The sequence below is a fragment of the Pseudorca crassidens genome, chromosome 10 (genome assembly GCF_039906515.1).
Source record: "Pseudorca crassidens isolate mPseCra1 chromosome 10, mPseCra1.hap1, whole genome shotgun sequence".
Classification (NCBI taxonomy): Eukaryota; Metazoa; Chordata; class Mammalia; order Artiodactyla; family Delphinidae; genus Pseudorca; species Pseudorca crassidens.
The window spans coordinates 35231217-35252999 of NC_090305.1; the positions used below are offsets into that span (position 1 = coordinate 35231217).

Sequence of the window (21783 nt, forward strand, 5' to 3'; positions counted from 1 at the left end):
GGGAAAATTACCCAACCTCTCTAAGCTTCTGTTTCCTAAGTTGCGAAATTGACATTCTAGTAACTGTAGGATTATTGTAAGTATTAAGTGATATACATTTAAGGTTCCTCCATGTCATTAGCATGGTGTTTGGTGTGTAGGAAGTATTCCAAAGATGATATCTACTCATTTAATGACTTCTTGCTACATACTTTTTTAAACAGAGAGGCCAAGATTGTTAGCTTCCTTTGGGGGCACAGTTGGAGAAGTGCATCATTTTTTTTTTTTTTAAACTTTTTTGGTTAAAAAAAAAAAGCATGTGGGATCTCAGTTTCCCTACCAGAAATGGAACACACAGCCCCTGCGGTGGAAGTGCAGAGTGTTAACCCCTGGACTGCCAAGGAAGTCCCTGGAGAAGTGTATCTTGAAGGAGGGAGCTGACCATCCTACAATCAGGGCCTAGACAACAGTGAAAAGTGTTAGGCAAGTCGTAAGTCGTAAACATGCAGGATCAGTTATTGTTTTTATATAAAATATTGATATTTTGTTTATTATGGATTGTTTTGCATTGATTCTGACTTTTTTTTTTTTAATTTTTTATTTATTTACTTTTTGGCTGTGTGGCATCTTCGTTGCTGCGCAGGGGCTTTCTCTAGTTGCGGTGAGCTGGGGCTGCTCTTCGTTGCAGTGTGTGGTCTTCTCATTGCAGTGGCTTCTCTTGCTGCAGAGCACAGGCTCTAGGTGCCCGGGCTTCAGTAGCGGTGGCATGGGGGCTCAGGAGTTGTGGCTCAGGAGTCGGGCTCTAGAGCGCAGGCTCAGTAGTTTTGTTGCTCTGCGGCATGTGGCATCTTCCCAGACCAGGGCTCGAACCGTATGCCCTGCATTGGCGGGCAGATTCTTAACCACTGCGCCACCAGGGAAGTCCCTGACTTTTTAAAATATTGCATTAAAATATTATTTATCTTGGGCTTCCCTGGTGGCACAGTGGTTGAGAGTCTGCCCGCCAATGCAGGGGACACAGGTTCGTGTCCCGGTCCGGGAAGATCCCACATGCCGCGGAGAGGCTGGGCCCGTGAGCCATAGCCGCTGAGCCTGCGCGTCCGGAGCCTGTGCTCCGCAACGGGAGAGGCCACAACAGTGAGAGGCCCGCGTACCGCCAAAAAAAAAAAAAAAATTATTTATCTTGATAACCCACTTTTTTGGTACCTCCTTAAAGTTCATTCACCTGACCCTAAAGCACTTAGGTCGTGGTGTGACTGGCACAAAGTCCAGAGCCGCCTGTAGGAAAAGACTGAAGATCTTTGGGTGAGTTTGAACTTGTGCTTTGCAAGGCCTAGAACACTTAGCCTCCTGGGATAGGAGCAGAGGGTGTGGACTACAACTCCCAGAAGGCCGCGCGGCACGGTGCCCTCACCTATTGGCTGGTATGGCCCCGCCCCCACCACGCCCCTGCCGGGAGGACCCGGGGCAGCGAGTCCCGGGCTAGCGTGCTCCCAAAGCCGGCTACCCAGTGTAGTCTCGCCTTGCCGGACAGGCTTCATGGCGTCCCAACCAGTGTCCCGGATGCTGCGGCGGGTCCTGAGGTCCAGCGTCCGGAGCTGCAGCTCGGGCGCTCTAGTGACGCAGCCACACCCCGGGGAGCCCTCCCAACCTGCCGTGGAGGTGAGCCTCCCGCATCCACACTTTCTTGGGGAGGGGGTGGCCTGGCAGCTGCACCTTATGCCCAGAAGCACCCCGGCCCGTCCGCGGTAGCTGCTTCTGGGAGGGGTGTCTGCCTCTGCGAGGGACTCCTCAGCGCTTATTTAGGGGTGGGGAGAGGAGTGGAATGATGTTTTCTAGATAGACTGCCCAGTCTCACCCGGTATCCCAACGAGGGGTGGCGGGGTGGGGCGCTCCTTGGGGTCTGGCTTATAAACCTCCCTGCCCACCCATCCGTGCAACACCCTTCCAGGTCTGAGTGACTCCTAGAGATGGGGGAGCAGGCGGCAGGACTCTGGGACCAATGAGATATTATTAGTACCCCTTTCAGCCCTGCCTCACACCCAGCCTCCTTAAACATTTTCCTCCCTGCCCCCCAGTGGAGGTTGTGTGTGATCAGGTGTTTTTGTGACACCCCACTTCATAGTGTGGCACTGACTAAAAATGTTACCTTGGTGTTGCCAGTAGTCAGTTGTCACTTTGTAGTCACAGGGTTGTGTGACTCGTCCTTCACTGACTCTTTTTGTTTCATCTTCATTTCCCTTAAGAGGCTTCAGTCTCTTTCTAGAGCAGAATGGAGTCAGGACCTGGGCTCTTGCAGGTTAGGGACTCCGCTATCTCTTTAGGGTTGGGATAGCCCCCCTCAGTCCTTAACAGCTTCTCAGAGGGGTTTCCAGCATAAGAAGTTTTAAATTCGTTTTGTCCATGTTGTCAGGGAATCATTTGGGGAGAAGCATCTCTTTTTTGGTGACGCCTTTTCTAGGCTGATCTGGTCATTCTTTTCCCACCTCCTGGCTCAGGGCTTCAGGTTCTGGGATTCATCAGATCATGCACCTGCTGTTGCTCAATCAAGGGGAGGGCCTCAGCCTGACCTGCTTTCTCCAGATCTGATCCCCCCTTCCCCCCACCCGTGGGATCCTCAGATAAGCAGATCCCATTTCTGGGAGGTGGAGAAGTTTGTCAGTATCCTTGAACTCTGAACTTTGTGGAGGGAAAAATGGGAAAGCAAAGATGAGAGATCTTCAAAGAATTCAGGAAAAGGGAAGTTTCTTCTCCCCCTTGCCCCTAATTTACTTTGAACCTTTCATCCTGTGCTAAGTGGCTTCATTCGTGGTCTCTCAGTCCTCACAATAAACCATGTGAAGTGAGTAGAGTTTGTATTTTCAGGTGAGGGTGCTCATGGAAGTTAACTTCCCTGGAGTCCCTGAGCTGTAAAGTAAGGGAACCAGAGCTCAAACTCTAGCACCTGTGCTCCTGCTTCTTTTCTGTGGGGAGAGTAGAAGAGAGGCTGCTCTTACCCTTACCTTTACACCGTGAGGGCAGGTAGCGTTAGCAGGTAAGAAGGTGGACTCAGAATGCCTCGGTTTGAATCCCAGCCCTACCACTTATTAACTGTGTGAACTTGAGCAAGTCTTCTCAGTGCCTCAGTGTTCTCCTCTGTAAAATGGGAATAACAGTGTCTACTTCATAAGGTGGTTATAGGGCTTAAAGGAGTTAACATAATTTTTATATATATATACTTAGAACAAAACCTGGCACATGTACGTGCTGTGCACGTGGATTGCACATGTTTGTTGTAATTATTCTTGCCGCCATTGCCACATACTGTGTCCCCTAAGTCCCCTCCCACCTGCACACTCAGGATAGTCATTCTGTCAACTATCTGATCACAGACCCCCCACCCTGGACGTTCCCCACCAGGGTTATCCTCAGCAGACAGGTTGCTCCTTGGGTGCTGGGTGCTCCCCTGCCTTTCTCGGTACAGTGCTTAGCCGGTGCTCTGCAGGCAGTAGAGTTAGCAGGTATTTTTTGGCTGTTTGAAACAGATCTGGTGAGGGTGCACGTGACAGAGCACTGGACAGGGAGCCCCAAGCTTTCATGCTCGCTTTGCCCCCAGTTTGACCTGGCTCCTGGGCCTGTCTCTTCCCCTCTCTTCCTGTCTTTAAAACCAGTGGGATGGACTAGCCCATCTGTACGCAGTAGGGGAGGGCACAGAATGTCCTTAGCAGGATCTCAGAGGTATGTTCACCCAATCCACCGAGCCTGCCAGTTGGCAGGAGCAGGGGTGGGGGCATCTGGAAGCCCTGTCCTCCCTTCCCTTCCTGTAGGGTGTCTTTCCCCATACCCTACGCGGGGCCCTGAGGTCTGGTCTGAGATGGCAAGTGCTTGGAGAGACGGGGAAAGCCCCCGGCTGTTGTCTGTGTGTCGGGGTGTAGGTGTGGGAGAGTTGTGCAGTGAGGGGAGGGAGCTGGCTGTGAGAACAGTGGATGGGGGCATTGGGCTTGGTCCCGGGGCAGATTGAGGAGCTTCTGCAGGTGGAAAGGGGAGGCGGGTAGGGGAGACAGCTCCCTCCGGCCTGTTTGGGGCAGCAAGACAGAGGGCTTCCCCCAGTTGCAAGCACTACGCCCTTCTTTCTCCCTCTCAGGCTCCGTGCAGGCTTTGTTGGGACGACAAGGGGCTGGCCTCAGGTCCTGGGCCTGCTTCCTTGGGGCAGGGGCAGGGGAAAGGATGACTCTGTGCCAGGCAAAGGCACCCAGCTGTTCAGGGGGCTGGAGAGAACACAACGTGGGAGAGGGCTGTGCAGGAAGGGACTGGTACATGAGGAGGGCCGGGGCGGGGCAGTCACACGTGGAAGGAAAGGAGACCTTTCAGGGGGCTGCCTGGACTTCCAACCTGCCCAGCTCCTCAACAGCTTTGTTTCAGTGAAGTGTAAATTATCCTTGCTGGGAGCCACAGGTGTGAAGACCTCACACTTAGGGTGGGGCTGGAGGGGGAGCAGAGGTCAAAGGCTGGGGCTGGGCACTTTGCCAGGTCCCCTCATTCAATAGAGATTAATTTTGAGCCACGCTGGGTATACATCCTCCCAAGGAGCAGGTGAATCAGGGCCAGTGATACTTGGGTTTGGCCTGTGCTCTTTTTCTCCTGCTCTTCTAGTGTCTACGCTCCAGAGCTGTTTGGGGGTCGGCCTTTATCATTCAGATCAAAGGCCCAAGGTTAGTGAATATTAGGGAAGGCACTTTGAGGGCAGGGTCCCTCCCTTAACTAACTCCTTCCTACCACTCTTCCCCACCACTCCATCCCAGTCTGCACTGGGTTGGTAGACAAGATATAACCAGTAGCATGTGGTAGGCTGCCTAGTTCCTGGTTGTGGCACTAGTATCTGTGGTTCTCGGGAAGCTCAGACCCCACGTGTCCTGCTCTGAGTGGTGTGACAGCAGGTCTGAAACCCCAGCCTTGGGCCCTCTGCCATTAAGTAGGGCTTTGCAAGACGAGGGAAACTGACAGAGTGGGAAAACTAGTCACAGCGCGCGCACACACACACACACACACACACACACACACACACAGAGTGCCCTTCCATGGCTACATGATGAACAGTTATTTGTAAGTAGGAGTTAGATTAAGAGAATGGGAGCGGTCCTGAACACCTACCGTGTGACAGGAACTCCTCCGGTTGAGGTAGGTAGGATCATTTTCCACACTTTATGGACGAGGAAGCTAAGGCTTAGAGAATGGTAAGCAACTAGCTCTACAGCTAGTTGGTAACAGAGCCAGGCTTCTAATTCAAGTTTACCTGCTCCCAAAGCCTATGCTCAGGACCACAATCACCCCGGATTAAAATGGCACTGGGTCCTGGTGTGGCAGGGCCAGTGGTTCTCAGCCTGGGCTACAGAGCTGAACAGGGACGTTTCAGATAAACCACTAGGGCCCCATCCCAGAGAGCAGCTGAGTCCGAATCTTTGGGCTGGGGCTCTGGCATCAGCACGTCTTAGAAGGTCTTCAGGTGATTTTAATGTGTAACAAAGGCTGAGAACCACCGTATGAGGCTAAACCATTTTGACAGTAGAGACCAGCCTAGAAATGCATGGCAACCCCATTGCAACTGGGTTTTCCACACACCACCTTTCCCTCTGGATTAGGGACCTGCCTGTCTGTTCACTGACACAACGGTTCGACACCTGCTATGACACCGGGAAACAGAGGCAGGCAGGAAGGCTTCCCACCCAGGGGAAACAGCCTGATCCAGGCCGGGGCCGGAGAATACGAGCACCTAAGGGTGTTCTGCTTCTGACATGTCCTAGCCCCGCCTGGGCGAGAGGCATCGCCGTCTCATCTGCCCAGTAATTCTCCCAGGATTCTGGGCTCCTTTGACTGGTGCTGATATTTTTTCCTCCAGGGAGTTTAAAGGGAAGAAAAAAAATGGAAGAAGGAAAGTAGGGCATGCAGTGTTGGAGGAGGAGGCAGGGATGAGGTGTGTTAATACCCAACTGAGGAGTTTGCAAGGGGGAGGGGGAGGGGAGGGGGAGGGGGAGGGGAGGAGGCTGCGTCAGGTGTTGGTGTGTGTGTTTAGGAGGCTGCGTCAGCTACTGGGTGTACAGAGTCTGAACGAATCTAGATAAGGTCACTCCAGGTCTCGAAAGTGAAATCTGGCCTCCCCTCCCGTGGGGGCCTAATTCCATTCTGGGTTGCCCCATTCCTCGGCTCCCTCTCCGCTTTCTGCTGAGTCATGCTCCTGGGTCGTCTCACTTGCTCCCTATTCCCGGCTTTATTTTCGCTCCTCCCTCACCCAGCCACCTCTCCCAGGATGTGAAGATTAGGGTGAGGAGGGCATCTTGGCAAGTGAGGAGGTGAGGTCTGGGGGGACTAACGAATCACTGAATTGTGAGTAGCTGCTGATTCCCAGGTGTCTGAGCTCCTGGACTGTGGTGGCCAATGGGCATGGGACTCTTTTTTTTTGTTTTGTTTTTTTTGCGGTACGCGGGCCTCTCACTGTTGTGACCTCTCCCGTTGCGGAGCACAGGCTCTGGACGCCAGGCTCGGCGGCCATGGCTCACGGGCCTAGCTGCTCCGCGGCATGTGGGATCTTCCCGGACCGGGGCACGAACCCGTGTCCCCTGCATCGGCAGGCGGACTCTCAACCACTGTGCCACCAGGGAAACCCTCTTTTTTTTTTAAAAAAATAAATTTATTTAATTTATTTTTTTGTCTGCGTTGGGTCTTCGTTGCTGTGCGTGGGCTTTCTCTAGTTGCGGCGAGCTGGGGCTACTCTTCATTGCAGTGCGTCGGCTTCTCATTGCCGTGGCTTCTCTTGTTGCAGAGCATGGGCTCTAGGCGCATGGGCTTCAGTAGTTGTGGCTTGCGGGCTCTAGAGCGCAGGCTCAGTAGCTGTGACGCAGGGGCTTAGTTGCTCCGCGGCATGTGGGATCTTCGAGGACCAGGGCTCGAACCCGTGACCCCTGCATTGGCAGGCGATTCTTAACCACTGCGCCACCAGGGAAGTCCCGGGATGGGACACGAGATTCTGAAGTGTCCCTGCCCCACCCCCGAGGGTACTGGTGGAAAGGCAGTGGGGTGAGTAGGGAAGGAGGAACACTGTTGTTATTATTTCAGACTACAGTTCAGAGAAATGACGGCTACTTTCTCGTCACGGGGCTGTGAGCAGTGTTTCTTAGAGGATGTGGGAAACCCGTCTTAGGGCGGGCAGAGCGAGGTCGGTTTTATGGACCCAGGAAAATCATGAAGCACCCCCTTCTACCTCTCGTATCCCTTCTACTTCCTGAGTCAGTCAGTGGCCCTTGACTATACATTAGAATCACCTGGAGAGGTGAAACACACAGCATCTGGAGACTGAATTCAGCTGGTCTCCAGTAGAACTTTTTTCTTCAACTCCCCAGATGGTTCTAACATGTAGCCAGGGCTGAGGAGGTCTCTGAAGTAAATGTTTCTTCCTGGACCTCAGGAAGGCTGGAGGCCTGCTTTCTTAGGTTACAAGATCATGAGAATCCTGGGTGTTTCCCTACCAGTGTCCTGACGAGCCCCCTCCTTTACAGCAAGCCAACCTTAGCCCACAACTGTGTTCTTATTTAACAGCTGGGAGAGCAGGCCTGGAGGAGTTAGAGAACTTTCCCAGTGTGTCCCCAAGACCTCACGGATGACCACCACAGTCATAATTTCTCTGTTCTAAAGATTCTAGAGAAATGACTTCTCCCCGCCCTATGTACCATCCCGTGTACCTTCTTGGACACACCCTATGCAACTAGGGGAAGGAATTTAGAACTTGGAATCAGAAGACCTGGATTTGAATCCTGGTTCTGCCACGGGTGTTCTTGGACCCCATTCAAGAGTTGGTTATAATAATCCCTTTAGGTGTGGGGATGGAACAGAGAACATTCTTTGGAAACCTTAAGATGCCTTGCAAACTGTTAACCTCTGTGGAGCAGTTATCTATCTCATCAGCATGTCATGACCCAGGGCTGTGTTCTAAATGGGGGGATGGGGGAGGGGAGAGAGAACAAACTAGTTCAGATTTAGGAAAGGGTGAGGTTGGCTGCCTCCTTTCTCTCCCCAGGATGAGTTTGGGCCTTGCGGGGAGCCTTGGGCCATCTCCTCCCCTTATACCCCAAACAGTGGGTTCTTAATCCTTTCTTCTGGCCACGGGTGGGTGAAGGATAAGGACTAAAGCAATCTGGGCACGGGGTTAGTGTGGTGGCCATCCTGGCACCTCCATTCTCCCTTCCTGGAGGCTGGTGGCCTCATTCCCTCTGTGGGTCCCCCTAGTGTGCTGTCTTCCCCCCAAGGCCTTCTGTGGGAGGGGAGCCTTCCCCATGGGTTTACCCTCCCCAGCTGGGCGTGGCCCCCGGCTGCTCCTGGGGGTGTGGCCTGTTGGGTCCTCCTGGGTGTTGAGGAGGCCCCAGAGAGCCCCCCATCCACAAGGGGGAGGCAGCTTGTGTGACACCCCCTCCCTCACAGTGAGTGACTTTGTTTCGAGCTCAAGGTAAGGAATGAGAGGCCTGGGTTGGACAAGTGGCTTCCGTGTCCCAGGCCACCTTCCCTCTCAGCTACCTGCTGTCTCCCTCCTCCTTTCTGGACGTGCTTGTCTGGTGGCGTGGTAGCCAGGTGCCAAATGGCACCTGCCCTCCCAGTGACCCATCCAAGAGATGCTAGAGATGGCTGTTCCCGGATAGGCTTCCTTTGAGGGAGGGGTAGCAGGGAGGAGGTGGGGCCCGGCTGGGACTTAGTGCCCTTCCCTGTGCCTTGCTGCCCGGCCGGTAGGCAGCTGCACCCCTGCAGGGGTCCTCCATCTTGGGGCTGAGCGTGGAACCTTGGAGGGGCACATCCTTCCCTCCAAGCCTGTTTCCAAACCTGTGAATAAGAGGAGAATACCAGACCCCCAGGACTGCGGAGCCCATGTGGATGGAAAGGCTAGCAGTGTGCGCGGGTGTCAGAGAGGAGGGAGGGGATGGTCGAGGGGAGAGGGCTTGCTCTCCCCAGGTGGGCGCTCCTCGCACCTCTCCCCCAGCCCCTGTTGTCGCAGGTGCCGTCCGGACGGAGGCGGTTCCTGAGGGAGCACGCGGCCCCCTTCTCTGCCTTCCTCACCGACAGCTTCGGCCGGCGCCACAGCTACCTGCGGATCTCCCTCACTGAGAAGTGCAACCTCAGATGTGAGTCGCCCTCCTGGGCTCCTGTCCCTCTGCTGCAGTAGCCCCTAAATCACCCCGTGTCTGGGAATCCTTCTCAATCCTCCCCATTCCTTTTTCTAGAAAACTCCACCTGCCCTTCTTCCTTGCTTGCCAGGTGGGGTTCATGGGCAAGGTAGGGGTCAAGGGTGAGTTTTATGATCCTGGAAGCTGGTTTCTACTTGGGATTAGGTTGGAGAACAGAATTGCTGTTGGGTTTAGGATTGAGGTTGGCCTGGGATCTCCCACTTTTCGGGGCTCTTTCCCCTCCCTCCTGTTTCCTTGCGGTCCCCACGGTTCAGGACGTGGCATGGGGACTGCTGGACGGTGTAAACAAGTGAGATAGGCAGCAGTGCCAGCTATAAAGACACCCCAACCCCAGTCCCATGAGACGAGTTGTCTGGGGCCAGGCTAGTACACAGAGTCCTTGTTTCATAACCCCACGCGGACTGCTCTGGGCCAGATCCACCGCTGGAGGGGCTTCCGAAGTGTGTTTGTCCATCTGTCCTGCCTGCCTTCCCTCCCTCCTTCTCTCCTTCCTTCCTTTCTCTCACTGTAGCTCACAATAAGAAATACATTTACTTCATGGCCCATGAATACGTGCATGTGTAGTAAACGTTTAACCAAACAGTACCCATTACGTGCAGTACTGATGTTCTGATGTTGTTACCTAATCTGCTCCATCTTAAGAGACCAATTCTGGACCTTTCACTGATTTGACTGAATGACCCTCTAGCGGATCCTGACCACTGGTACTGATTAAACCCGTACCATGGGAACTGATGGGAGGAGGTGGTGCCCCCTCGCTGGCCAGGGCTCGCCTCATTTATCCCCTTCTGCTACCTCGCCCTGAACAGGTGGTACCTCAGTTTTCCAACCTGTGAAATGGGACTGATGATCGCCTGTAGGAGACAAACTGGGTGTGAGAACATGTGTAGCCACAGAGGAGAGCAGCTTTGCCCAGGCCAGGGAGCACCTCCCAGCCTCCTTCACCTTAGGACACATAGAGAAGGGTCCCTGTTTGTCAAAACCAGATGAAATGAAGGAGATGAACGATGGCAGAAGGAATGGGCCCAGGGCCCTGGCCTTTCATGTCTCGGCCTGCCCTACCTCCAGCCAGGCTGAGCTGTCAGCCTCATTTATCATCTTTAAGCCCTGAGGGACAGCAAGGCCAGTTGGGGAAGGGGTGTTAAATTTTGTAGGTGAGAGTGGTGAGCCCCAAAGAGAATCTGGCCCAGGGTTTGTGCCACCTCAGACTTGGCCGGGTCTTTCCTCATGGCTGGGGTGGGGTTCAGGAGACACTTGTGGCCTGGTGGGGGAGTTGGGGACTGGTGACATCGCAGCCTGACCGCTGCCGTCACTTCCTTCCTCCACGTCCCCTCCCTCCCCTCAGGTCAATACTGCATGCCCGAGGAGGGTGTCCCTCTGACCCCCAAGGCAGACCTGCTGACCACAGAGGAGATCCTAACCCTGGCCCGCCTCTTTGTGAAAGAAGGTGTAGACAAGATCCGACTCACGGGCGGGGAGCCGCTCGTTCGGCCGGACGTGGTGGACATCGTGGGTGAGTTGACAGAAGTCGTCACCACCTCTCCCAGCTGTGCCTCCTCCAGCTGGGCTCCAATATTAATATCAGAAGCTAACAGTCCTTTCGGCATTATGCTCACAGAGTCCTACGCCTTCTGACACAGGTACCATTCCTATTCCCAGTTTGTAAAGAATTGAGGCACAAAGAAGTTCAGTAACTGACCCAAGGTCACAAAGCTGGTAAGCGCCAGAGCCCAGTGGTTTGATGTCAGATTTAGACTAAAGTCCTCACCAGGGCTTGGAGGCCCACGTGATCCGGTTCCCGTCAACCGCAGAGACCTCTCTCGTGCCGCTTGGCCTCCGTCCTCCCCTGCATTCATGCTGTCGGGCCTTTGCACATGCTGTTCCCTTTGCCAGGAGCACAGGGCTCCCCGCCTGCCTCATTCAGGGGTCTGCTCCCGTGTCATCTCCTTGGGGAGACCTCCTTGGCTGCTCTGTCTAAATTCCCCCTCACATACCCCAGCTGCTCTGTCTCCCAGGAGTTGGCAGGGTACAGACCATGGACCAAAACCAGGCCACCACCTGTGTGTGTGTGGCCTGCAAGCTAAGAATAGTTTCTATATTTTTAAATGATTGAAAAAGAAAATCAAAAGAATAGCATTTGTGGCACTTGAAAATTATATGAAATTTAAAATTCACTGTCCATTAATAAAGTTTTATTGGCACATGGCCACACCCACTCATTTACATATCTCCCCTGTTGCAGAGCTAAGTTGCCTCAAAGACCATATGGCCAGCAAAGCCAAAAGTGTTTACTGTCTGGCCTTTTAACAGAAAAAGTGTGGCGATCCTACTCTACCACGTGGTGTTATTTGGTTGGTTTTTGTCTGTCTCCTCATTAACTAGCATGAAAGCTCTCATGGAGCTGGGCAGGTTCTGTTCACAGCTGTGTTTCGAGCACCTAGGGAAGCGCCTACACACAGTTGGGGCTCACTGGTGTTTGCTGGATGAGTGAAGGTGGTTCAAAATACCATCTCTGAAGGATGACGTGTCCGCGTGTGAATCTCAGCTGCACCTCATACCAGTAGTATATCTTTTTTTTTTTTTTTGCGGTACGCGGGCCTCTCACTGTTGTGGCCTCTCCCGTTGTGGAGCACAGGCTCCGGACGCGCAGGTTCAGCGGCCATGGCTCACGGGCCCAGCCGCTCCGCGGCATGTGGGATCTTCCCGGACCGGGGCACGAACCTGCGTCCCTTGCATCGGCAGGCAGACTCTCAACCACTGCGCCACCAGGGAAGCCCTAGTAGTATATCTTGAGCAACTTTTAAAGTCCGTCCTAAGCCTTCAGACAGGGTAACCTACCTTATAGGGTGGACCTTGGGAGGAAATGAGAAGGAAATGCCCAGCTAGTGGCGAGTGCTGTGTATGGCCCAGCAGAGCCTCTTGCCATAGGCTGGTTCTAAGCCCCGAGGTCAGGCAGAGACCATGAGCATTTAATTGTAAAAGATGGAATCTGAGGAAAATAAGTTTCCGTGTTCTTGACTGCTGAGGCCCCGGCTCCAGCTGCGCGGGGTGGGATCTCCCAGCCCCCAGCTCTCTGCCTCACTTGCTGGTTCAGTAAACGTTCTCTGGAACGCCTTCTTACGTGCCCGGCACTGTGCTGGCATCAGAGGGGAGTGAGCTGCAGGCCCAGCCTTCAGGGACCCCCAGCCCATTGGCGGAAGCAGCCCCTGGAGCCCGCCGCCATCTGGTGAGGAGCCCAGGTGCTGTGGGAGCCCCGAGGAGGGGCCCAGGGACCCCTGCAAGCTCTTTCCTCCCTCTTTCCCTGTGGCCAGCTCCCTCCCACCCCCACCGATCGCTTGATCTGGAATCCTGCCATCATTCCTAGGCTACACATGCTGGCCCAGGGGAGTTGACCTGACCCCCTGTTCAGGCAGCTCCTCAGAGCCTGAAAAGCAGCCTGGGTTCCAGGAAAGGGCCAAACCTGGCTGGCCAGGCCCCAGCCCCCTCGGTCAGGGCACTTCATCTGCCCTCTGTCCAGGGCCTGTGGGCGAGCCTGTGATCACTGCTGGTCAGAGAGGGGTGACTGAGCGCAGATGGGAGGATGCAGAGTCTCCACGGAAGCCACCACCTTGCTTAGTAGGAGGCCAGGGAGCCAGGAGAGGCGGCAGCCCTGTTCCCGCTGTGGGCTCTTCCACCCCCTGGCCGTGTGAACTTGTGCAGGTTCCTGCCCCACCCTGGGCCTCAGTGTCCTAATCTATGCGCTGGTCACCTCCCAGCCTTTCCTGCTCTGCTGGCCCTGGGTTGTTGGTCCTGGCTGATAGCATGAGGCTGGCAAGGGTTTATCACCACATAGATGCTGGTTAGGACAGGGACCACCTGCAGTGGCTGACTTTGGAGGATTTATCTCTTGCTTTAAGGGTGTGCACTGATGGGGCAGGGGTGGGGTAGGGGGAACTCTACCCCTCCCCAAGCCCTCCCCCAGTGCTCCAAGACAAATGGCAGTTGATGTGTTTGCTAACACTTTGACATCTCCCAGCCTAGCTCCTTTGATCCTCCCCAGGGGTACTTCTTCAGAGCAAAATCACCCCGAAGGGCAGGGCAGGTGGGGCTATTAGGGAAGAAGGGCTGGGGTAAGTGGAGGGGCATGTTCTTAAGCACTTGTCCCGCCCTCCCAGCTGAGAGTTTCGAGGGACCCCACCCTGGGGGCGCAGAGTGAAGGGGCTGCCGGTTTCACCAAGCAGGCTGTCCTGGTCACTCGGGGTCCCTGCCTGAGGCTGTCAGCCCCGGGACTGGTGTTGTCGATCTCCACCTGAGAAGACAGCTCAGCTCTCCGTCAGCCGTCTGTGATCCCCTCCACCAACCCCAAGACGCTCCGGCACTCCTCCATCCTGGCTTGTGTATGAACAAGTTCCTCTCCTCCCTCCTTTTCTTGGGTGTAAGGCAGTGCTGTCCAATACAACTTTCTGGGGTGATGGAAATGTTCTCTATCTGTGTTGTCTGATAAGGTAGCCAGCCTTGGGCTTCACAAGCGGCTGTTGTGACTGAGGAACTGAATTTGGAACTTTCATTGATGTAAATGCCCATGTAGTTAGCGGCTGCCACGTTGGATGGTGAAGGTTTGAGATTTTCCCAAAGAAAAGAGGGGAACTATAGGCACACTTTACTTTATGGTGCTTTGCTTTACTGCTCTTCACAGATACTGCATTTTTTTTTACAAATTGAAGGTTTGTGGCAACCCTGCATCGAGCAAGTCTATCGGTGCCGTTTTTCCAACAGCATTTGCTCACTTTGTATCTCTGTGTCACAGTTTGGTAATTCTCACAATATTTCCAACACTTTCATTATTTTTGTTATGGTGATCTGTGATCAGTTATCTTTGTTACTACTGCAACTCCCTGAAGGCTTAATAGTAGTAATTTTTAGCAATAAAGTATTTTTTAATAAAAGTATGTACATTGTTTTAGACTAATGCTATTGCACACTTAATAGACTCAAGGATAGTGTAGACATAACTCTTACATGCACTGGGAAACCAGGAAAACCCATGTGACTTGCTTTATTGCAGTGGTCTGGAACCAAAGCCACACTATCCCCAAGGTATGCCTGTAAACATACAAGTATCAATACTGTGATAGTGTTGGCAGTGTTTGCAGGGGAAGGATTTGGGGTTCTAATTTCAAGGCTGACTTCCGCTGTCAGATGACAGCTTAGTTGGAGAATCACTCAGTCCTGCAGGCTTTCCCTGTATTGTCCTTCCTTCCTCCCTTCCTTTCTTCCGTTATGTTGAAGAAATGAATTATGGAGCATCCAGTTCTCACAGCTTAGAGCCCATAAGAGGCCTGATGCAATGGAGAGCAGCCATTGAAGGCTTTGAAATGGCGTGAAGTTTTTTGTTTCATTTTATTTTTGATGGACTCTAGTTACCTAGAATTAGATTAAATCATAATCCTGGGTTTGTGACATAATCTCATTATTGATCCGTGCCTGGCCTTTTTTACTTTATTCATACAAATTTATTTACATGTTTTAATAATGTTATGAATTCCTAAGGAAACCCACTACCTCATTAATTTTTTTGGAAGAATCAAACCCTGGCAAGAATCTTTAACCACCTGTGTGGACTTTCCTACCCTGTACTTCCTCCCTCCCAAGGAAACACTCCTCAACGTGGTGTTTATCATTCCCTTGCTTTTTAAAACTGAGATGGTGTTTTTGAACTTTGTAAGAATTGTGCTGTGTGCAGTCTTTCAGGAATCACTCTTTTGACGCAACTGAAATGAACATATGTCATCCAGAGCTGCAGTTCATTTTCTCTGCGACCTCCTGTTCCATGAAATGAATACACCGCACTTCCTGTTAGTGAACATTTGGGTTGTTTCCAGTTTATTGATATTATAAACAGTGCTGCTTTAAATACGTGTATTCTCATTCATGTGTCTCGGTATACAATTCCTCTGGGAGTGGAGTTTGCTGGGTTACTGAATACGTGAATGTTTAATCTTGGCGAACCATCCGGCATTGTCTTCCAGGGGCTGTGCTACTTTGCACTGTCCCCAGCCGTACCTAAGGATCCCCTGGATCCTCCCCGACATTCAGTATTATCATTCTGGACCTTCGCCAGTGGACTGGGTATAAAAGGCTATTTTATTGTGGTCTTGACTTGTGCTTCTTTGTTTAGAATGAGGTCAGTCATCTTGTCACCTATTAGCCGTGTATATTTATTTTTCTCTTCAATGCCAAATCGTATCACGTGCCTGTTTTTCTATTTGGTTATTTATCCTTTCATATTGGTTTGTTCCAAGTTCTTGATGTATGTTGCAAACGTCTTCTTCCAATTTGAAAAGCAAGCCATACTTTGTGTAACAATTCTTTTGACAATGGTAGTTCTTGAATTTGTCAGTTCTGTCTTTTATGGTTAGTGCTTTTTGTAGTTATTAATGAAACACCTCACCCAAGGTCAGAACAACTACCTATGTTTCTACTAGAATATTTAAAGTTTTGCTTTTTGCTTTTAAGTCTTTAATCTGTGGATAATTTCAGGGACTCCAGTTTCATTTTTTTCCATGTGAATGGTCATTTTTTCTAGTTCCTTTTACTAAATAGTTCCCACTTCCTCCATAAATCTACCATGTGTGCATTGGTCTGTTTTGGGTTCTGTTCTATTCAGTTTGTCTATCTCTGTGTCAATATCATACAGTCTTAATCTCCGTAGCTTCATAATAAGTCCATTATCTGATAAGGCAAGTCCTTTTTATTCTTCAGCAGTGCTTTAGCTATTCTAAGCTTTGTCCATCCATGGAAATTTTAGAATCTGCCTACCAAGTTCCCTGGAAAATTCTGTTGGGATGTTTTCTCCTTTTTTTATTGTGTTAAAATACACATAACATAAAATTTACCAACTTATTTAAATGTACAGCTCATTGGTATTAAGTATTCACATTCACATTTATGCAGTCATCACCACCATCTATTTCCAGTCTCCTGTAAATCTGAAAATCTGTATCCATCAAATAATGACTCCCATTCTCCTCTTCCCCAGCCCCTGGCAACCACCATTATACTTTCTAGCTTTATGATTTTGGCTACTGTAAGAACCTCGTATAAGTGGAATCACGCAGTATTTGTCTTTTTGTGACTGGCTTATTTCACTTAGCGTAATGTCCTCGAGGTTCATTCATGCTGTGGCATATTGAGGAATTTCTTTTAAAGGCTGAATTATATTCCACTGTATGAATACACTACATTTTGGTAATTCATTCATTGGTCAACTTGGGTTGCTTCCATGTTTTAGCTATTGTGAATAATGCTGCTGTGATCATGGATGTACAAATATTTCTTTGAGACCCTGCTTTCAGTTCTTCTGGGTTTATATGCAGAAATGGAATTGCTGGATCATGTGGTAATTCTGGGTTTTCTGAGGAACTTCAATACTGTTCTCCACAGGGGCTATACCATTTTGCATTCTTATCAACAGTGCAGAAGGGTTCCAGTTTCTCCACATCCTCACCAACACTTGTTGTTTCCTGGGGTTTTTTTTTTTTTTTTATATAGTAGCCATCCTAGAAGTATGAGGTAGTATTGCATTGTAGTTTTGATTTGTATTTCCGTAGTGGTTGAGCATCTTGTCATGTGTTTATTGGCCATTAATATATCTTCTTTGGAAAAATGTCTCTTTGAGTCTTTTGCCCATTTTTGAATTGGGTTGTTTTTGTTGTTGAATTTTCGGAGTTCCTTGTTATTCTAGATATTAATCCCTTAACAGGTATATGATTTTCAGATATCTCCCCCATTCTGTAGGTTGCCTTTCTGCTCTGTGGATAGTGTCTTTTATGTACAATTTTTTAAAATTTTCATGAAGTCCAGTTTGTGTTTTCTTTTGTTGCCAGTGCCTCTGGGTCATTGGATTCAGCAGTGATTTCTTGGGTATGTTATGAAGCTTTATTCCTATGATTTCTTCTCAGAGTTTTATTGTTTTACATTTAGGTCCAACTGCATTCTTTTGCATGCGAATATCCAGTTTTCCCAACACCATTTGTTGAAATGTCCTGTCCCCATTGAATGGTCTTGGCACCCTTGTCAAAAATCGTTTGACCATATGTGTGAGGATTTACTTCTGGGCTCTGTTTTATTCCATTGGTCTTTATGTCTGTCTTTATGCCAATCCCACACATTTGATTACTGTAGCTTTGTAGGAAGGTTTGAAATTGAAATGTGAGACCTCCAGTGTTTTGTTCTTTTTCGAGATGATTTGGGGTCCCTTGAGATTCCATATGAGTTTTAGGATGGGTTTTTCTATTTATACAAAAGATATCATTGGGGTTTTGTTAAGGACTGCATTGAATCTGTAGATTGCTTTGGGTAGTATTGACATTTTAACAACATTAAGTCTTCTAATTCATGAACATGGGATGTGTTCCCATTTATTTATGTCTTTTTAAATTTATTTCAGCAGTGTTTTGTAGTTTTCATTGTACAAGGCTCTCACCTCTTTGGTTAAGTTAAATCCTAAGTATTTTATTCTTTCTGATGCTGTTGTAAATGGAATAGTTTCTGTAATTCCCTTTGTTCATTGTTTGTGTATCTGTTGGGATTTTATTGCATTGTATCAAGTTGGGGGAATTGACATCTTGTTTGTTCACATCCCCACCTTCCCACATTTCCCTCCTTTGCCCCGTTCTTTGCTCTAGGTAGTTGGCCCCTAGGGACTCCGTCACCCAGGGTCCCTTGCCTGTTGGGTTCCTGATGGGTTTGGCCAATGAGATCAGGTTTTTGTTTTGGTTTTTTTCCTGCTCCCTGCTCTATTTCTATGCTGGGTTTTTGACTGTAGCTAAGTTCCCTTCAGAGCTAAAACTCCTACAGGGCAGCCAGTCTTCCATGGTGCCTTAACTGGACTCCTAACTTAATTTCCTCCCCAGGTCCTTTTGGCCCTAGGCATGGTTATGGATCCCTAGTGTTTCTAGTCTGAGTGCTGTACTGTTCATTGTTGAGACCATTAAGTCTGCCCACACCTTTGTGAGTAGTCCTTTCATTAAATTCTTTATTTTAACCATCTGGGATGAATTCTGCTTTATGCTAGGATCCTCAGAGTTACAGTGTCATGTTTAAAATTATATTTTCTATTATTGTCGTGGTTGACATTCTTTTTTTTTTTGCGGTACGCGGGCCTCTCACTGTTGTGGCGTCTCCCATTGCAGAGCACAGGCTCCGGATACGCAGGCTCAGCGGCCATGGCTCATGGGCTCAGCTGCTCCGTGGCATGTGGGATCTTCCCAGACCAGGGCACGAACCCGTGTCCCCTGCGTCGGCAGGCGGGCTCTCAACCACTACGCCACCAGGGAAGCCCATCATGGTTGATATTCTTATCACTCTCTTATCAATGCTATAATATGTCTGTTTAGAGTCTTTGGAGTTTTCTCCACTAGCAACCACATCATCTGCAACTAAAGACAATTTTTTCTCCTATCTTTAGGTCTTTAATTTCCTTTTCTTGTCCTATTGCAGTATCTAGGATCTCAAGTACAATGTTGAATAGTAGTGGTAATAAAAGAATACTCCTAATGTTTCCCCATTTAGAATGATGTTTCTTTCTTTTTTTAATTTTTATTGGGGTATAGTTGCTTTACAATGTTGTGTTAGTTTTAGAATGATGTTTCTTAGAAGCTTTTTTTCACAATAACTTTTAGGTAATGAAGTTCCCTTACTAGTACTAAGTTTGTTTTTTAAATTATACACTTTCTTTTTTTTTTTTTGGTATGTGGGCCTCTCACTGTTGTGGCCTCTTCCGTTGCGGAGCACAGGCTCCGGACGTGCAGGCTCAGCGTCCATGGCTCACGGGCCCAGCCGCTCCGCGTCATGTGGGATCTTCCCGGACCGGGGCACGAACCCGTGTCCCTTGCATCGGCAGGTAGACTCTCAACCACTGCGCCACCAGGGGAAGCCCTAATTATACACTTTCTTAATGTGTGTTAGGATGATCTATGATTTTTCATTTTTACTCTGTTACTCTGAATGACATTGATAGCTTTTCTGACATTGTACCTGGAATACACTCAACCTAGGCATGGTCTGCTATGCTTTTGTCTACTGTTAGGTTCAGTTTATTAATATTTTGTGTAAGTTTTTGCGTTTATATCCGTGAGTGAATTGGGTGTATGATTTTTCTTTTTCATGCCTGCCTTAACTGATTTGTGGTATTAAATTTCAAAGAATGAATTAGGTAGTGTATCAGGCTGCTAAAACAGAATATCACAAATTGGGTAGCTTATGAACAGCAAATGATTTCTCACAGTTCTGGAGGCTGGAATTCAAGATAAGGGTGCCAGCATGGTCAGGTGTGGGCTCTCTTCTGGGTCACAGACTTTTCATTGTATTCTATCTTCATAAGGCAGAAGATGCTGCAGAGATCTGTAGAATCTTTTTTATAAGAGCACTAATCCTTCCATCCTTATGACCTAATCACCTCCTAAGAGCTCCACCTTCCAACACCACCACATTGATGGTAATCACTTCTTTAAAAGTTTGGTAGAGCTCACGTGTAAATTGTCTGTGCCTGGTATTTTATTTGCAGGGAGATTTTTTTTAATTTTTTGCGGTACAGGGGCCTCTCACTGTTGTGGCCTCTCCCGATGCGGAGCACAGGCTCCAGACACGCAGGCCCAGCGGCCATGGCTCGCAGGCCCAGCAGCTCCGCGGCACATGGGATCCTCCCGGACCGGGGCACGAACCCGTGTCCCCTGCATCGGCAGGCGGACTCCCAACCACTGCGCCACCAGGGAAGCCCTTGTAGGGAGATTTTTAATTGCATCTTCAATTTCTTTAATAGTTACTGTATTATTCAAGTTCTCTACTTTTGGAGTCAGTTTTGATAGTTTCTTTTTTTAATTTGTCATTATGTCAGTTGTATGAAATTGTTGGTAATATTTTCTTATTATCTTTTTATCTTAGTTTTACTTGCAGTTTTGTCTTTTTTATTCTTAATGTGGTTTATTTGTGTCTTTATCTCTTTTTGTTGTTAAGTCTTGCAAGAGATTTGTCCATTGTGCTATTCTTAAACAAACCAACTTTTGAACTTGTTGAACCTCTTATTGTGTATTCATATTCTATTTCATTATTTCTGTTTCTGTCCTAATGTAGCCTATTGTTTTCATAACATTTATTTTTATTTTTTCTGATTTTTTCTTTGATCTATGAGATATTTAGAAGTGTTTTTAATTTCAAAATATGAGGATTTTAATTCATATTTTTATTAAAGTATAATTATATTGTGGTCAGAGAATCTTATCTCTATGAAACTTATCCTTTTAAATTTATTGAGGATTGCTTTATGACGTAGTATATTGGCAGTTTTTATAAATGTTTTTTATATACTTGAGGAGCTTCTCCTTTAATTATTACATGAAGAAGTCTATACTTGTTCATTGGATCCAGCTGGTTAATTTTATTTCCCAAACCTTTGGTTATGTCAATCTTGGCTGGCTTTTTATCTGCTTGGCCTGCCAATAATAAATAAGTAGGTGGTTTTGTTAGTTTCTCCCAGAGGTCCAGTTGCTTTTATTTTATCTATAGTTGAGGTGATTTTATTAGGTTCATATGTGGTTAGAATTGTTATGTCTTCTTCATAAATTGGATCTTTTATCACTGTGTAGTAGGTCTCTCTCCATGATGATACTTTTAGTCTTAAGGTCTATGTATTTTATTTTACTAAAGCTATATCAGCTTGCTTTTAGCTTTAGTGTGCTGTTTTATCTGTTTTCATCTATTCATCTTAAACCTTTCTGTATTCTTATACTTTAGATATGTCTCTTACAATAGCACATAGCTGTTACTTTGATCAAATTTGACAATCTTTGACTTTTAACTGGCAAGTTTATTCTAGTTGCCTTTGTTGTAATTGTTGAAATAGTTGGACTCATTTCTACACTTTTTTCTGTCATGCTTTTTTTGTGCTTCTTTTTCCTCCTTTTTGACTTTTAAATAAATGACCCTCCCCCTTTTTTCTTCCTCACAAGGCAAAAAGTTTAGCACACTCTTAGGCCCTTGATTTTTTTCAACCCTCCCCCACCTGTATTGTTGATATTTTCTATAATTTTTCTTTCAGGTCATTACAAATAGTCTGCCCCTCTGTATCTCTTATAAGCACATGCTCTGCCTTTTAAGATAACAACAAACTTTACCAAGGTATTTGATCATTCATAATTTCCATAATTCTTACAGCATCTCCTGAATTTGTTTCTCTTCTTATTTGAATATTTCCTCTAAAAGTTTTTTTTTTTTTTTTTGCAGTACAAGGGCCTCTCACTGTTGTGACCTCTCCCATTGCGGAGCAACAGGCTCCGGACGCACAGGCTCAGCGTCCATGGCTCACGGGCCCAGCCGCTCCGCGGCATGTGGGATCTTCCCGGACTGGGGCACGAACCCGCGTCCCCTGCATCGGCAGGCGGACTCTCAACCACTGCGCCACCAGGGAAGCCCCCTCTAAAAGTTTTTTGATATGAGTCTAATGGTGACTCTAATTTTGATGGTGAATCTAATTAAATCTGACATACCAGGTAGTTTTTTAAATGTTTTAAAGTAGTAGTTTTATAATATTTTGAATGCTTTTAAAATCTTATGTCCAAGGTTC

At 48.5% G+C, this 21783-nt stretch overlaps 1 protein-coding gene across 20 annotated transcripts in view; it reads left to right on the top strand.

Moving 5' to 3' along the window:
- Nucleotides 1-1440: 1440 nt before the first annotated feature.
- The window catches only part of MOCS1 (molybdenum cofactor synthesis 1), a 44413-nt gene continuing 24070 nt past the window's right edge, over nucleotides 1441-21783 (top strand). For 15 of the 20 annotated variants that reach the window (XM_067753052.1, XM_067753061.1, XM_067753057.1 and 12 more), the window contains exons 1-3: nucleotides 1441-1641; nucleotides 8978-9119; nucleotides 10528-10695. In XM_067753052.1, coding sequence (XP_067609153.1) covers nucleotides 1519-1641; nucleotides 8978-9119; nucleotides 10528-10695 — 433 coding nt within the window. In that variant the 5' untranslated portion in view covers nucleotides 1441-1518. Of the gene's footprint in view, nucleotides 1642-6003; nucleotides 6306-8977; nucleotides 9120-10527; nucleotides 10696-21783 lie in introns of those variants that run through there. The other 5 variants (XM_067753063.1, XM_067753066.1, XM_067753071.1 and 2 more) reach the window with 3 other exon arrangements.